Source organism: Anneissia japonica, unplaced genomic scaffold, assembly GCF_011630105.1.
Source record: "Anneissia japonica isolate Jap-2015-1 unplaced genomic scaffold, ASM1163010v1 scaffold287805_len679488_cov178, whole genome shotgun sequence".
Lineage (NCBI taxonomy): Eukaryota > Metazoa > Echinodermata > Crinoidea > Comatulida > Comatulidae > Anneissia > Anneissia japonica.
The window spans coordinates 161,680-181,231 of record NW_022720349.1 but is presented as its reverse complement, the minus strand read 5'-3'; the positions used below and the strand labels follow the sequence as shown (position 1 = coordinate 181,231).

Below are 19,552 nucleotides of genomic sequence, written 5' to 3'. Positions count from 1 at the left end.
ACATCTAGATGTGTATATATATACAGTATATGTATGTATATAGTGTATATATATGTGTATATATATGTTTATGTATATTATAATATATACATATGTATATGTATAGGCCTATATATGTATATACATATATGCAAGTACAGTCCATTATATGCAAATATTTGTTTCCGCCCGTACCTATTGTGTAATAGAATGCATCAGGCGGTTATTTGAATTTGTTCAACCATAAAGTCTCTGTGGTTTAATGGTTATGACGCTCGCCTTGACAAAATGAGGTCGCAGGTTCAAAAACCGTCAGAGATATTTTTTACACAATTTCTTTATTCATTTATTTATAGGACAACATTCGTTGAGAGCTGTGCTAAAACGATGTATTATCATGTTCTTTATTCGAACACTGTATTTACCTTTATTTGATGATTTACAATACTTTTTATTATATTTATATAGTGCATATATATATATATATATATATATATATAACATATATTACGTGCAATATATTATATCATATAATATATTGTATTATAAACAGAATTTTAGCTCATGCTTCTAATGGGCCACAAGCGTCTTCGACGGATACTGTTGAATTTTCCTTTATCATTATCATCAAATTATCATTATTATTGACATCATCAATATTAATAAATTCCCGCCTTTTATTCATAATGAAGTATCCTAATAATTTAAAATATTTGATAACCTCCAATACATTTGCAGGTGCAAATATTTATTATATTTCATAAAATAAAAAGTCCCAAGGCAATATTAAACATAATTCTGAGTCACAATCTCGGTAATCCTTTCAAATACAAATCGGTAATTGGTTGAACGACCTTAAAATCATCGAACTTCATCGTCTGTCTTCGACCATTTAAACCGTTAACGATGTTTCAATTAATTAACATCTCGCCTGCTTACTCATCAATATATTAGTCATATTGGAATCCCACTTCATAGCCGGTATTGCTTTATCTATTGTTCACTGATTAGGCGCCCAGGTAGCTTGAGTATTTTTTTGTCAACTCCTTTAAATAACTATTTTCTACGTGGCGGAATACTGATATAGTTAAACTAATTTAATTTGTAACTGTATTTTGTTTGTATTGTAAATCATATAAATGTGTTACAATACTTACTGTTATTATTATTATTATTATTATTATTATTATTATTATTATTATTATTATTATTATTATTATTTTATTATTATTATTATTATTATTATTATTATTATTATTATTAGTGTATCATTATTATTTTCATTATTGCAAAAAATATTATTTGCAAAACATTCACATATGACATCTGCATCCGGTTTCGATGAATTCAAAACTAATACTGTAACGAGATTTTTTAGAACGCATTGAATGCCATGACATTACTATTGTTTGATCACTGAATAGTCACGTGTGGCGTTCTTACCTGTTAATATCATAGGCCTATATCTAGACACATGGGCATTCAACGGATTGGTGGACATACAGTATATTATCAACCAAATTGATATAATATATTAATACTGTGGTTTGCATTGAACTACTTAAATAAAGAATAATTATAATAATAAACGTTTTTTTAAAGCATTTATACAATTTTACTGTAAAGACTTATGCCACTAGGCCTATTTGTTAGAAGATGCAATTATACCGTGCTGTATTTCAGGCATAAGCGCTATTTGCTTTCCCAGACTTTATAGAGTAGACCCTGGTCGACAATAGGCCTATGTGTCATCGTAACATTTCAGAGCTCACCTACAGTAGCTTTCAATCGCAGTGCCAACACGTGGTAGTATGGGATAGTGTGAGTAATCGAAAACGAAAACAAAATGTTTCTCTGAACAACTATTTTAATCAATCAATGTTGATACTCATTCTTAGTTTATTTGACACTTGACATAAATATGTCATTATTTAGAGATATACATCGTCTGTCAGAAAACATTGTAATTCTTCAAATTCAATTAAAACATTGAAAACCTTCTTCAAATGGATAAAATAAATTAATTAATGAATTTCGCCTGCTTCATTTGATTAATTTAAACATTGGAAAATTAAATACCCGAGAAAATTTAATTTCATTTACGGCTATGCACAATAAAATAGGAAAGATATACAATACGGTAATTAAAATTCTTGCTTTTCAAATTTACTTTATTTCTATATTATCATTTGTCCAAAAAGAATTTTGTTAATAGCTTTAAAAGCAAGGACTTTTGTAGCTGAATTACTTTTCAGATTCAGATTGAAATTACAGTACCGTACTTTATTTTGTCCAAAAGGAAATTGCAGTACTGTAGGTACAAAAATACATTACAGAAAACACTGAAATACAACAATGAAACGGTACACTAAAATGTTTTTGTAAGTACCTGAGCCTATTAAAAACAGTAAGTTAAAATTTATATCTAATGGTTGTTGCTATTTCAACATAATAGAGTACGAGTACAAAGGAATTATGATAGCGGTATGCAGGTTCTGGTTTAGTATATGTAATACAAATATTTTATATTTTCAAGTTCTTTTAGATCGAGAGTGACGGCATCTTTAACAGATACGCACATTTTTTATTATTGAGAGGTTAAAATGTTTAAATTTGCCTGTATTCCATAAAACCTCCATTATTATCTATCGCCAACTTTTGCTTTTGGCAACGATGATTTGGTCTGTCGAATCGAAAAGTCATCCCGGTTGCGTCGGCACAGCCACTATGATTTAGAGTAACCATTGCACACAGAACGCTGCAAGCTACAATGTAGGGACGTTTTTTAGAAACGATGCTTAACATTTTGTGTGTACTGTAATAATTTTGTAATTGTTTTTGGTATACTTTAATAGCCATCAACGACTTAGACGCACTTTCTAATGAGCTAGGTGGGTGCTATTTTTTAAATAAAATACAGTATTATCAGTAATTGCTAAAATAAATCAATTAATAAAATAAAATAAATAAATAGACTTATACATTTAACCTGCATTATAAAGAACTATTGGTATTGTATTTTTAAAAATATGCAATATTTGCAATTTAACTGTATAAATTAGAACAACTAGAATGCGCTGACCCAAAATCATTTTGGAAATTATAGGATGAGCTTATTTCCTTTAAGAAACAAGACTCTAAAATCAATATCACTCCCAAAGAATGGTGGTCTCATTTTAATAATCTGATGAATAAGCATGGCAACCACAAAAACCCAGCATTTGAAACATTTATTAATAACTTTTCCACTTTTAACAGTCAACTTAAATATAATAGGCCCTAGGCCTACTTAATGCTAACATCACAGAGATGGAGGTACTAAGTGCAATTAGCCGTCTTCAAAACGGTAAAGCGGCTAGTCTTGATGGAATTAGGAATGAAATGCTTAAAACCTGTTCTAAAATATTTAGTCCATCCCTTTCTTTTTTATTTAGCGAAATCCTTCGTTCTGGTAATTTTCCTGACACAAGCTCCCTAACCCCTATACACAGAAAGGGTGACAAACATAAGCCGGCTAAATATCGTGGTACTGCTGTAAGTAGCAATTACCTATGTAAACTATTGTGCTCAATCTTTGCCAACTGGTTAAATGTTTTCGTTTAAAGTAACAAATTGATACCAAAAAAACAAATTGGATTTATAAAAGGTGCTAGGACTACCGTAGTGATCACATTCTAGTTCTTAAAACAATTCTCGATTAATACATTAACAAAGGTAGCAAGTCATACTTATTTGTCTGTTTTGAAGACTTCAAAGCTGCCTTCGATACAGTATGGCGAAATGCACTTTTTTGATAAACTTAACAACATGGGTATTAGCGGTAACTTTTTAAATATTTTTCGTAATATGTATACAAATGTCTCTTTCTCCATAAAATGTAATAATAAGATTACAGATACGTTCTATGGGCGTTAAACAGGGTTGCGATGTAAGTCCGCTTTTATTCAATCTTTTTTTCTTACATGATTTACCTTCAATATTCAACGCCGCATGTGATCCGGTTAGCCTGAATGGTTCTCCCCTTTCCTGTCTTTTATACGCGGATGATCTTGTGATTATATCACGTGTTGGACTGCAAAATGCCTTAGATGAATAGAGGATGAATTTCAATTTTAATAAACTGCACTCAATATTGTAACCATGAAACACTTTATTTTCGAACGTTAGGGATGGTATAGAACTTTGATAGCTTAAATGATTATGATAAATTTATTAATCTCATGAGTAGTCAAGATTTTGACATTTTGCTGCCACTCCTCAAATTCACACGAGCTGTTTTTATGGAGAAGAAAGTCTCTGGAATTTAGTGCTTCTTGTGTTGTCTTATTGTAATTGTATTTCTTTAATGTTGTTTTATCAAATGTTTGATGTATCAATAAAGTAACCAACCATTAAAATGTTATCGATAGTAATTATATGCATCCATAATTTAATATTCCTCAAGTATACGTTGTTGGGGATGAATTACACTGTCAGTCAGTACACAGACAATACGTGTTCACCTATTTAACTTTCAATTCAAGGCTGAGGCTGATGTACGGTATATGAGCCGTTTAAATAACCAGCCGAGGAAAATATAGTTGCACAGACAGTTGCATTGTGGGTGGACAATACATTGTGTTGCTGCATTCGGTCAACGATTTACACAGCCCATACGCATAGCACTGGCATTATATAATTTTAATCTTTAATTATACTTTTATATATCACACATTTTAACCACTTTTAACAATGATATAGGCCTGTTATAGTTTTATGTGATCTGATACGCTATGTTGTTAGTCTGCTTGTGATCTAGCTAATCGAATTTCAACAAACCATTTTTTATTTAGGCCTACAGTATATGAATTTTAGTTAGGTTTTGTAAGAAGTGCTCCATTACATTAATTACTTCATGGATGATTTATTATCATTGTTAGTTTTTGTAGTGTCAGACTTTCTCTTTTCTAAAGGTTTTAATAAAATAAAATAAAGTAACCTTAAATTAACCCCGAATCCGGATACAAATGTCATGATCCAAGACGTCTATACTTTCATGTGAAATCAAAGGTCTCAGATAACTGATACCGTAGAATGGTTAATAGTGTCCATGGTTATTTCTGTATTCTAACTATTCAATAGATGGCTGGAATGTAAACCTTTAAAGTGCTCAATATGGCCTTTTCTTTGTAGTAACGGCGTATAGTGGCGCTCATACCTCTATCATGAGCTGTAACATTTACCGCACGGCAATAAATTCTAGTTCTCCGGGCGCGTACAGATATTGCTATCATCCCAGCCAATCAAATATGGAGAGCTCAGGATGATTTAATCTTTTTACTTGTTTGTTTCATTATGATGAATCGAACTCAAATTAACCTTGTTACTGATTCATACATCCATCAGATTCTTAATAATAATCTTAGTCAATCATTCTTAGGTACTCCATAAGAATCGTAGAATGTGAATTTCCTATTGCCGATTCTCACGCGCAGGTGCAAAGCACTTTTCTCTCGGTCCCCGTGCGTAATTACCGTGACAATCGGCTGCTATCGTGTGAATTATAATCGACGACAAATTAAATCTAGGCTTTCATTGTTAATTTATATCTGAATGAAAGTTATCCAAACGATGTTTGCGTATGTCAAGAGTTCAATTACGAATATGCAATTTAGATTTCTAAGGCTCATTATATTTATAAATTTCACTGCACGCCGGATATTAGGCGTGTGTTTCCACCATGATTTATATCTGATTTGTGATAAAACACACGTTAAATTTTCAGATCCAAAACACTGTAATTTCATACTTTATGTGTATCAATGTAGCGTATACTTATATTACGCTTCATTAGCAGTATTAAATTTAACAGAGCTCGAAAGGCAGTGTGAAAAGATAAAGATCCACGCTTTTTTATATTTTTGTATAGGCCTAAAGTACTAAAGCTTCATCCATAGGCCTAGGACTACTTATTATCAAATTTTCTTCGACAAAAAACTGTGCCCATATATAGGCCTAGTCATGATGTGATGTGCATGGTCGTGATGTGTTGTCCTCATGACTATATTTAGGCATGTCACATGTTATTGTCACATAAAACTTAGGCTATAGTCTGGACAGCCCTTAACATTAACAATCACATTGATAAGGACGACAACGAAAACGTCGGCCACTGGAGTTACGCATAGGGTAATGAAAGTTGCTTATCGTTGCCAAAGACTGCTTTATTTCATAGCATGGTAAATTTATCTGAAAACTATCTCATATTAGAGTTTTTTTTACTAACTGGGGATAACACACAGTCTTACAAAAAGGCAAATACAATTACAGTACAAGCATAGCAGACTTACAAATAATTATAATTTGGGTTTATTTTATTTACATAAAAAATATAAATATAAACATAAAATCACTCATTTGCAGCAAGAGCTTAATTAAGAGCAAAATTATTAGTAAAATATTATTAATATACTTTAATAATATAACGGGTGAAGTCAAATTTTATAGGTGTTTGTAACCAATTTTATCGATTAATTTAGCTACAATTATTATTATTTATTCATGTATGTGCAGTTATCCACTTGTTTCAGCAACTTTTTAAATTTTTTTTTTCAAATGTTATTGTTACGACATGTATTTGATTCGTTCATATGTCATATTAAAATTTAATATCCATCATCTTTAGCTGTCTATTGGTGCGTGTATCACTAATTACGCTGAGTAGCCTGGGTAATCAGACTCGGGGATTCCCCACATTATGTGCAGTTATGTCATTATGTTTATCGACTCTAGTTTGACGTAAAAATATTGACAGTGAATAATATTTTTGAATGCAATAATGATATGAATTTGGATATTGGTCAAAGGAAATAACGAAATAGAAATAAATGTTTGTGCTGACATAAACGATAATAGGTTTATTGCCTACGGTGTATACCAGATCAGACGGAGGTCCTAGTAGGGCCAACTTGGCGTAAAAACATGTTAATACGTCTAATCTACCTCCCTCTCTAGGCGTTGTCAGGCAGTAAGTATACTGGAACGTGAATCCATTCTTGTGGATAAATAGATAATATAAATGCCATATAGGCGACCATTTAAATTATCTCGTTCAAACGTTTATGCTTTCTATTATTTATATCAATTAGTCTATATATAATTTTCCTAACAATGTGTACCTACTTCCGACCACAATACTTTTCTTTCGTATATCGATTAAATTACGATATTCATTAGATATAGTTCTCTATATCAATTACTCAGCTCCAGGACGCAGAGATATGGAGCCAAATGATATGATTGTCTTACGTGCCTACATCATGATGTCCACGTTCATAAACATACCGGGCTGTCCACTCTTGATTGGTTGTGGCACAGCGCGTAGCCTCATTACATGTACCCGCAGTGAGAATGTACTATCGTTCAGTACAGGTACAGGTAGTAGACATACGCAAGTACACTTAGTACAGTAAATAGGCCTTCAGGTCGTAATCCATTGCCGCGGACCTTATGACAACCCGTATCATGAGTACTATTGATTCTATAGTACGTTAAGGATGCGGTGCCAACACTCTAGAGAAAGAAGGTGCCAGCGATGCCTGATCGTCTGATTATTAGTGCAAATCAATACATATCACCCAACTGACGACATTATTTGCTGATGAAATATTTAATACAAATTACACATAACTGTTGTAATGAACAAGGTTTCATATAACATATGATAATACTATGTTTTAACTACTATATTTATAGAGGGCGGCGCGACTCTTCCAACTTTACTAGTAATCAGGGGCCCTTTTAATAAATAAAGAAAATCGAAATAATAAATGATTTTCTCCCCTGCTGTGTCCGTTTTAGACAAAAACCAGAGGAAAGTGTGCTTGTGCTATTATGCATAGAACTACATTATAGAGATAAATAATATAACGAGGATGATGAATATGATCATGATTTTATTAAATATACGTAAGTAATATGAATCTGAAGGTATTTATAACTAATTATCTTTCTGAAAAATAATATTAATGATAGGCCCTAATAATTCTTATTAATGAAAATAATATTATAACGATAACAATATTTAAAACAAAGTAATAATAATAACAATAATAATAATAATGATGATGATGATGATGATGATGATGATGATAATAATAATAATAATAATAATAATAATGATGATGATGATGATGACGATGATGATGATGATGATGATGATGATGACGATGAAAATAATAATAATAATAAAAAACCAGCGTCTACACCTCCACATTGCACCACCAGCAACCCTAACCGTGTTTACCCTATGGGGTTTTGGACAGTACGGCATTGTTCTTGAACCAGAATGCGTTTAGATGATTTCAATTCATTTTGTTGATTATTCGCGTTTGCAATGCGTCAGTAATACATATTGCCACACGCTATTAAGGTCAGTCTTCTCCGCCTATACTGCTTGAGTTAAACCCGTTTAATTACACATTTAGTTACCGTAATGATCTCCACTCAACCTAATAATCCTGGTGATTTTATAATGTGTGTGCTGTAGTATCAGTACCGCAATAAGCTATGAATAGTTCGATTATGACCTTTCCATGAAATTACAACGTTTGTCCGATAATCTAATGTTTAACCAGATTTATAATACAACAGTTCAATTTTGTTAATGTCTTTTTTTTCTTACGTTATTTTAAACTTAAAATTGTTGTTGTTTATATTGATAGGCCTATTACTTAATATTGCGATATTATTTTACATTAACATTATATAATTAATAATATAATTATTTTATTTTATTTCAAATTTTGGAGTAGGAATAAGCTAAGGACTTTTTTTTTTTTTTTTTTTTTGCAAAAGAAACAAAAAAATATACCGAAACTTTCTAAACCCCATCCAGACAACTTAAACATGAAGAATTAAATGGTTTAATTGTTTATTGTGAATTTTAATCCTCAATGACACAATCAATACCGAGCGATTTGAATAGGGTTTGCAGTAATTTTTCAGATGCTTGTGTGTGTTTTCACGTTCTTTTTTACCACAAAAATGTATTCTATTCATTATAACTTTTTATTGGAATGCTTAGTAAATTCTACAATACATTTATCATTCATCATCCATTCAAAAGATTGTATGAGGTTTTCGCGGTGTGTGTGTGTGTGTGTTTCAAAGGATTGTGTATAACCTGTCTCTTATACACATCTAGATGTGTATAAGAGACAGATATATATATATATATTAAAGTAGTTTATTTAGCTGGGACGGGTTTCGTCGTATTAGTTCATCGATCTTATCGAGTCATATAAGAACTGTAACAACAAATATCCTGCAAATAACTAGAGAGGAAAGGTTTGATACTAAGACGACTGCACCGGCTAAATGAATGTCAGCTCTTCCTCCTCTATATATCTATCACATATCCTAACATACACTCGAATTAATATGCTTTTCCTGTCTTCGGCCTCTCCCTAAATGTTATCTTTATTATTTTAAAAATATGCAAAAAAAAATCCCGAACACTGTGCTTCTTCCATTAACTAATTGCCATCTTCCCTAGTTCTATAATTTTATTTGAATCTAGGCAGAAATTCTTTATCATTCCTTTTCTTTCAAAAATATTCCAGAACCCATATCACCCATTACGACTCGCTTCCCTACGTCACTCATTCACTAAACTTCATTGCGTCATTCTCGCCATTCTTCGTTTCTTCCTTTCCTTGTTAGTACCTCCCGTCTTCATTCATCATTCTTGCCGCGCCCTAAGTCTCGCTACGGACCTGGTCTATGATCCCGCTAATATTACCCCTCAGATATTGAGGCAGCTCTCTTAAAATAAAGTTTACTTAATTTAACTTGCTTCTGAAGAAGATGGCAATATTTATTTAAAATGTAGGCCTAATCTGACATTTTTGTGATTGCGGATAATTGAATCTAGGATCTTGAAAAAGCCAGAATAGACTGTGTCAAGAATAGTTAAGTTAGTTCATATAATTCTACCAGTGTTTTATTTATTTATTTATTTATTTATTTTATATGCCAACCAGACTGACACGGCTACATCTTTTCTTACATGGAAAAGATAAAATGTTTGTCTTTTTCACTTATTTTTAGTTTCACATTTTATTGAATGATTTACGGTATATTATTTCCTATTCATTCTACCCCGGGTACGCTTACTCTGCGCCGTCCTAATCACAATTCATCACGATGGCAAATCGAGCAGTATCTATTCGGTACCCCTCCCTTCCCTCTGAAAGTTCATAAAAACTATTGCTTTTGCAAAACCATTCTCCATTTTTTGTGAAGTCAACGAATGTTCTGTACTTGGTTACATAAAAATGATTGCATTATAATTGGTCATAAAAATCTATTATTTTAAATACTGCATAGGCCTATTATTATAAATAAGCATTTTCATGCATAGGCCTATGCAAACATGTACAAATGTGTCTACCCCTCTCCCGCAGCGTACTTGTTTGCACGCTTGTAAAAAATGTTGGATATTTGTGAACGAACCCTTATAATTGTACCGTACTGCCGGCAATTTGTAATTATTATTTTTTCTTATTCTTTTCTGTATTCAGCTAAAACGTTTGAGCCGTCGGAGCATTTCAAAGTGTTTCTATGGCTACGGGAAAATGGGCTGGATTACTATTTTGTGAACTTTATGAACTGTGACATAGATAACATACGAGCAGCGACAGACTTAGAAGTGAATGATACCAGTTTACACGACCTCGAAGTACACCTGCCTAGCCACCGAAAAAGACTCCATTTAGCAGGTAACAACGAAATTGTTAATTTATCTTTTTTATAACCTATTATTTTGCTGCATCAATATTGATGGTACATTATTTTATTATATAATTTATTCATTTAGGTACAAGGTTCAAGGATTTTGTTAACTGCGAATTTATACAAATTTATTGGAAATTAATTTAGTCTTATGTAATATTAATAAGTCTATAGAATCCCTTTTACAAGAGAAACATAATGCTTACATAAACTATGTCTGGCTGAATGATTTTATTCTATTATTTTGTTGCAATAATATTTATGGTGCATTATTTTATTATATAATTTATTCATTTAGGTACCAGGTTCAAGGATTTTGTCAACTGCGAATTTATACAAATTTATTGGAAATTAATTTAGTCTTATATAATATTAATATGTAGCATTTCTTTTAGAAGACAAACATAATGCTGTGTTTGGGAGTGAGTATGATTGGATAGCCTATGAAAACCAATTGTGGGCGACACGGGAGGGAGGTGTTAATTGTGTTCCGTTGCAGCAACGTTAGCAAGTTAAGACTGTAAAATGTAAAAATAGAGTGTGGGTGATTTAAACACAAAGCTCAACCCAATTTTGTCCCGCTCTTTTCGTGACACATTTAAAAGCTGAACGTGTTTAGCATTTAATGTGTTTAGGTATTTGATATTATGTCAAATACTTGAACAAAGTTTATGCTAAACACGTCTTGAGGGACCTAAACACATTTGGCCAAGCCTAAACGCGTTTCGCTTATAAACTTCTCACCAAAAGTGGGACAAATTGCGTGGACCTTTGTGTTTAAATACTCCACGCTTTTTTTTTCACAGTGTATAACGTTGCATTAGGTTATGCTTCTATCCTAGGTCTACACTCTCTTTACATCAACATGAAATAACAATTAAAAAATCATCGTTAAGGAGTTGAATAGCTTAGTGGTTAAAATGTTTACCTTCTAATCCTAGGGTCATGGGTTCAATTCCTGTGACAGCAAAACAACTCCAAAAGAGACTTCGCTGATAAAGGCATCACTACTTAATTTATTTAAACCGACCTTCTAGGATACACTGGAGGGGTCACTCACTATAAATATTGCCCAGAATATATGTTGTGTAAATTATGTTAATGAACAAGTACATATATTAGTTTAGGTCAAGTGGAGCTAGAAAAGCCATATAAGCCAACCGTGTTTTTTTTTTTTTTTTTTTTTTTTAACTGCGTTCAGGGGACTATATAATATGAGGTTTTTTTTTTTTTTTTCTTTTTTTTTTTTTGTCTGGTGTAGGCTTGCATATTCTAATTCACCACACGAACTGAATATTGTGGAAACATAAGATAGTTTTAAATTAAAGACAAATGTAGGCCTTGTATTTCTGAGGATAATTTTCAATGAATGTTATATTTTAGGCAAAGCATTTACATATCGTTTCATTGTCAAACAATAAACCACACGATCGACGCACGCATGCGTTAATATTATATTTGTGACGGTTTCAGGCATCGTCAAACTCGTGGATCGTAGACTACAATACGTTCAATCTAGGCCAGCTCGTTGACGATCGATAGAGTGTGTGTTTTAAGAATTGTATTCAGCCTGTCGCAAAAGCCTGTCGCAGAAGGCTTATCATTTTCAGCGAGTGTAGGCCTAGATGATTTTATTTTGCGGCGCTCAGCTGAAATTAGCTTAGTAAGCGTGTATAATTTTCAAAATGGAATGGCCAGGATGTTTGAGTTTTCAGCTGGCATTGATGGACTGACTCGAAAATCACAATGCGTCAACTTATGCGAGCCAACACTACGCAAAAATAGGCCTATCGCTTTTGCAACGATATTCAACATAGAAAGAAAATTGATGATTGTTTAGGTCATTAGGATATCATACACCGCCAACGTGCTTACTAAGCTACAACGGAGCATGCTTTTTGTAGTCGATAACAAAATATGAATAAAATAAATAATATATATGTAAATATAATAATAATAATATATTTGCTGGTTCAGTATCTCGATTGACGTCACTGGTCATGACATTTAGCAGCTTCCAATATTCATCATAAATGCTTTACCATGGAAACAAAAGGCCATCGAAAGGACGAGGCCGAGAGCTGAAATGATCAATATATTTAGTGAATAGTTTCATTACGTTTAATCTTATTCTAAAAATATAGTTTTGTAGCGATTAGGAAAGTGCTGATTAATGTAAACTGAAGTTGATTAACAGTCAGAATCGGTATAGCATTGTCATTGTTAACTTTGCATTTATGGCGCTGTGTATTTCGACTCTTCAACTTGTTTCTTGGAAATGGTATTAACATGAACAGCAGATATTCATATCATATTCATATCAGTGTCTAGACGCGTACAATATTTAGTAACATAAAAGGCAAATGAATACTAAATGGGATAGGTTCACTCCGCTAGGACATATTCTACTAGTGGTACCGTAATTCTAGGAAACGTTATTTAATTGATCATAGGCATATGCTTATATTTGCATCAAACTGACAACTAATTAAAGGAATGTAGCCTCATAATAAAATTGTTAATAGAGTTATCATTTTGTATAATTTTGTTAATTAAAAAATGTCAATAAAACGACAACAAATAATGAAGAAAAACGAATATTTTATATAAAAAAAACTGGAGAAGGACCTAATTATACATAAGCTTATAGGTCAACATTTTACACAACTATTAAAAATACAATTAATACAAAGTCAATATTGCAGTTTAACTATAATTTACAGTGAATCATTTCATTAAAAATAATTCACTGTAAATGTATTTATTTTTTAAATGTTTACATACATAGGTCAACATTTACACAATTAATTAAACAAATATAATTAATAAAAAAGTCAATATTGCAATATTAATAATGATTTACAATTAATTATTGCATTAAAAATAATTAAAATAGACACATCAAAAAAGATGATGATTATGGTATTGAAGATAAGGCCTAAAAGATATATATATTTTTTTTAATGATAGAAAAGAGCGGGTGGAAAAAGCTCAAGATTCGAATTCACTCACATTGTTTTTTATTTCTAACAAAAAAACTAAAAACCTCTATTTAAAGATTTTTTTTTACTTTTCCGCCCCTATTTTGCTCAGTGAGTTAGGACAGGTGAAGAGGGCAAATGAACAATTTTTTGGCCTAATGGCGATAGTTATTATGATAATAAGATGATAATTATCGTCGTCCATTATCAATTCATTACCACAATCATTCTTTAGGTGATAATGATGGCTGATCATGTAGCCTGGTCTTTTGTGCTAATAACAACAATTCTCCGATGGTAGTCAGATGAGGCGTTTCCACGAAGAACGATGCAACGAGGTGCACCCAACGGATCGTTTTTAATGATGACCATCCGTTGAAACGACTGTAATCAACAATCAGTTGACGGCATCGCGTCGTTAAGCGCTCACAGAGAGCAGAGTGCGGAGACAGATTCGTCGGTCGATTGTCGTACGGCCTAGTGTTGGCCCAGCTAACATCGGTACATTGGTTTTTGATGAGTAATCATTATTTGTTAGTCTTATTCAACAAAAACAATATTTGTAGAATGGAAGCATGTTCAGAAGCCGCAGTGGAAACGTTTGGTAAAGGGGAAGTGATCCCAAAGTAGAGGGCTTCAATCACGCACCGCTACATGACGAAAACCGGCCAAATCCGGCGGCCTCCAATTCCAACAATCCCTGATCGGAGGGGTCCAAACAGAAGGGAGACCTGAAGTCCCGCATGAATAGGTAGGCCTAGGCCTAAACTGTGACTGATCAGAAAACATTGTGTTAATGCATATAAAGAAAGAAATGTTTATGATTAAAGAAAGTGTCATCCCTGCAGCGCTTTTCTAAATAAAAAATAAAAAGTGAGAAGAGAATTGCGAGAAATAACTCGGTCGGGGACTGCATAAACACTCTCTTTCCCTCCCTCTCCTCCTCCCCTCTTTCTTTTCTTGCATTTCTTTCCTAACATACAAAAATCTGCATATAAATTATATATTTTCTGCCAAAATGTGGGTTGGGGGCGGGCCTACTGGCCTCCCGGTTTCGCCCATCCTATTTGACCATGGAGGAATAATTTGACCAACGCACTGCTGCTTAGTACATTCAATTATTCACGAGTTTTATAACCGTCTTAATTCAACATTATCTGACTGACAGAATGAAGGTTCAGAAAAAAAAATCACAGTATATACACTTAGGTGGCTCCATCTTGCCTTTAGGCTGCTTTACTTAGGTTAACAATCTGTTCGAGCGTTTCATTGTCAATTACGCTATGCCAAATCCATTCGTTATTATGCTGAGATTTAATATGACAGAAAATATACACAACCGTATGTTTTTCTTAGCCTCGTGTCAAACGTATGCGTAATATTCACTGTCCCTGTTTTCACAGGTCAAATGGCCGAGCTATTTCTGCCATGATAGCTTAATTTGACGTTTATAGACCAGCTAATCGACGATTTTCGCTGTCATTACGCACGTACAAGTAGGTCTAAGTCACATTCTAAAGGCTGAACTAAGATTTTTCAAAGTCAAAAAGCACTAAAGGTTTGCGTAACGCGTTTTTCCGATGCGCAGCAGAGACACAACTCGAGCACATAAAACCCCGTGAAAGTTTACTGGCAGTGCAGTTAGCACTGCCAGTAGAAGAACGGTAATGCTAACTGAAGTCAATATATTTATAAGGTTTAGGCCTATATAATGCGCCAAACTTACATTACAAATAATAATAATAATAATAATAATAATAACTAATGTAAGCTACTTTATTTATCCAATTGAAATGTATACATTCATTGTTATACATATACATACACATACAATTATAAGATACATTCTGTTATTTTGTATTGCTTGCAAACGAGACTACGAAAAGTACATTATTTGTGGTTCAATTTATTAAAACACGTGTCGTCAGTGAAAAGCGAAACTTGTTACGACTGCCAGTAGACCTCTACACGATCGCTATATGACTTAGCGACTTAAAATAATACACATTATCGCTCAGTCAGCTAAACTGGTGGGGCCACTGTGTGTGCGCTGAACCGTGGAGATCCCCGGTTCAATCATTTCCATCGCTCATGCTCTCCTTGTGTTTTAGCTGGAGGGCTGAAATGCAAGTTACGATAGTGCACCGTCTTTCGGATGAGACGTTTAAGCAGTGGGTCCCGTGTGTATTATGGCCCATTAAAGAATGCAGTACACTATTCGGAAAAGAGTAGGGGGATTGTCTCCCGGTGTACTGCCCAATCACCACCCAGAAAGACCCCACTGCTGGGGTGGAGGGGGTCGGGGATGCAGACGGTGTGATCGCACCCCACTAGATTGTATTAAGAAAAATAATTTTTGTATTGTATTGTTGATATGAATTACTGGTAAGATTTTTAATGTATGAGAGTGCAATTTCCGTGCATCTGGAGGTCCCTATTCTCAAAATTTTCTCACCCCTGCCAGAACCGCCGAATCCAGCATCTGCCCCAGCACTGGAAATAAGTCTTCTTCAGACTTTCGGGGACTCACCCTTGATGTTTACACCGAATAAATCCATCGCTTTAATAAATTATAGTCAATCACTGACATTGTGCTGGTGTGTTCCGAAATATGCCTTTTACATAATGTAAACTTTTTAAATGATAGGCTTAACGATTGTGGCGCCATGTTTATCATTGCCAAGTACAGTTAAACACAAATTAGCATAGTTGTACGTCTTACATTACGCAACGCCTGCGGAATTGTTGTGACTAATACCAATACATTAATGTATTTATTTTCATGCTTTTGCACATGCGAGGAACAACGCTAGCTATAGATGCATTGCGAATAACAGAGGTCAATATGATACGCCTAATCCAAAGTATTTTAATGGCATGATGGTATCACGAAAAAATAGTTATATATATACACCTGTCTCTTATACACATCTAGATGTGTATAAGAGACAAGCAGATGTGTATAAGAGACAGCATATATATATACATATATATATATATTATATAAAGAAAAGTCATTCTGTAAATGTAGAGATCTTAAGCCATCTTCTCATGAATGTTATATAGGCCTACTTTATGGGCATTTAAAAAAAGAGGAATCTGTCCGTGTGAAAAAAAAAATGTTGTCCCCATCGGGACTAGAACCCGGTTCCACTTGGGCTTCGTTGGGAATACAAATAATAGATGCAACTGAAAGTGTCACGCTCTTGTAAGTTGTATGCGTGGAACAAAGCTAATTGTTAATGCATTGCAAATAGCAGCGATCATTATGATATAATGAAAAACATAAACTTCAATGTGCAAGACGAAACTAAAATAATGATAAAAACGGACACATTACGATAAAATTTTACATTCTTTATGGAAAATATATCAAATATAGCCTACATCGTTATCTATGGGCGGCCATCTGAGACGTGTGTAATGTAAGATTTGAGTAATAATGCTAAATATATCCTGAATATTGCTTCATTCTGTTCTTTATATTGTAGGCGATCACTGCATACGGAAAATCTTTTGATAATTTTATATAATTATATACATTGATATATTGACGAGCAATTGTATGAACTCGAGCCTGTGATTTACAAAGTACAATGACCTTGTCATGGTTTTATATGCGTAAATATTACAAGGTCAGATTCTAAAATTCATTTCACACTGCTGTTGGTAAAGGAGATGGTCGAATAATGAGTCGTAAGAATATCATTTCTTTGTAGGCAATTATAATACGGCGCGTATGTGATACTCAATGTCTGTATGCGTGCTCCGTGTCCCTCTTCTGAGCATGCGTAATGCATCTCTTGGTTACACATAAACTAAAATGAGATCCCTTCTGACTCATAGTATTATAAATGTGATCGAATAGTTTTGTCAAATTAAACCACAGTACTAAATAGCCCTAGATATCATAGAAGAAAATAATTTCATTTTGTTATATTTGTTTTATAATTTTTCATTTTTTCACTAGCTGTAATCTTAAGTATAGGCCTATTTATTTGTTCTAGTTGAGTAAATCTAATGAAGTTCACCAGTGTAACCGTGCTAAAAGGTGCGTGTCAATTTAGAACGCTGGGGGGCGCCTTTTTCATTGCGTTTGCTTACACAGATAGTGTCCATGTTGAGTCGGTCAATTTCCTGCCTAGGTGTACGACACTTTGACAATGACAGATACACAATTTATGTGTTAATCTTCATTGAAAATGTGACTCATGCAGCAATGAATTTAAATTGTGCCATGAGTCACTGTATTACTTACAACCTCACGATTGCTCGATTATAAGTATTTTGAGCTTGATTTCAGTCTGTGTAACCGCCAATTGAGTCTTCCCGGCGCTATTTTGTTCGATTTTCTTCTGTTTGTAGTATAATAGTATGATGTACACATGTCATCGCTGTATGTTTTCAAGATCAAGTTACCTTATTGTGACGTCAGTTCATGAAGTAAATAGATTATACATGCCTAATTGTTATTGCGAGAAATTGGGATAATCTTGCTGCTTGCATAAGAAATATCAAATGATAATAACCAATAATTGCCACTGTGGATATAGTATGATAAATGCGCCCGAATTAAATACGATAAATACAACAATTCTTTATTTGTCAAAATAATCACAAGTTACAAACAGAAGTAAAATCGTCGACTGGTGATGACAAAAAAGAAACCCTGACAGGAAGCCCTAAGGGGCTTGTTAAAAATAGAGAGGGAGGGCCTTAGCAAAACGTATGCAATAAAAAGCATAGTACATTTAAAGTTATTTGAATTTAAATTATAAGAATGAAAAAAAAAACATATACTATACAATGAAACAATAACGCTTGAGTAAAAGGAAAATAGGGCCCTATCAATGTTTTAAGGGATATAAATAAAATATGAAAATGAAAAAACAAATACATATATGTATATATATATATATATATATATATATATATATATAATACACACACATCACAAACATATAGTATACAAATATATATGCCTATATATATATATATATATTTATATGTATATATAGTTACATACAATTGAATAATTGTATGTAAATATATAATTATATTTACATACAATTGAATAATTGTATGTAAATATATAATTATATAGTTACATACAATTGAATAATTAAATTGAATTGAATATATATATACACATGTATATATATATATATTATATATATATATATGTATATATATATATATGTATGTATGTAGTTAGTTCTTTATTTATTTGTTTCACAATCTCAGATTAAAACAGAGACCAGCCAATTCTGGCTTTTGAGTGAAATACAGGACATTTTTAAAACACATGCAAAAACACTATTAAAAATGTTTTAAAACAAAATATACAAACATTTCTTAAAATATGATTTACTTAAGCACAATAGACTGCCGTAAGGAGAGGATTTGGTAAGCAAACTTTGCTACCCTATAACAGTAGTTGCCATCGATCATTAAAAAATTTAATTTGTCATTAGAGTTTAAATCTGCAAAGGATGGGTTGATTTCAACAATATAATCGTACAGGTGGGATTTGAAATCGTTGTATATAGGACATTCAGTAAAGCAATTGTAATTCATTCTCTATACTGTTATTACCAACCGGTATATTGTTATAGCGCTCTACTTCAATTGCAATCGGGCGCAACCTGACCTAAAGAGAGCTAACGCTCGCCCATTACATTTTTTCATGAAAGTGGTTACATAACTAGCTGTGCCACAAAATGGATGAACGATAAGTGCACAGCCTCTTGCGCGAATTTGGATTCTTTCTGCGATTGCTGAAAATTTCCAACGGTTTTCTACAAACAATTGTATGTATG

The 19,552-nt window shown here is 33.0% G+C and overlaps 1 protein-coding gene across 1 annotated transcript in view; it reads left to right on the top strand.

Annotated features, from left to right (window-relative positions):
* The window catches only part of LOC117111321, a 27,490-nt gene that overhangs the window by 4,849 nt on the left and 3,089 nt on the right, over positions 1-19,552 (top strand). Inside the window, exon 2 of the mRNA XM_033254253.1 lies at positions 10,542-10,739. Within this exon, the coding sequence (XP_033110144.1) occupies positions 10,542-10,739 (198 nt within the window). The remainder of the gene's footprint in view (positions 1-10,541; positions 10,740-19,552) is intronic.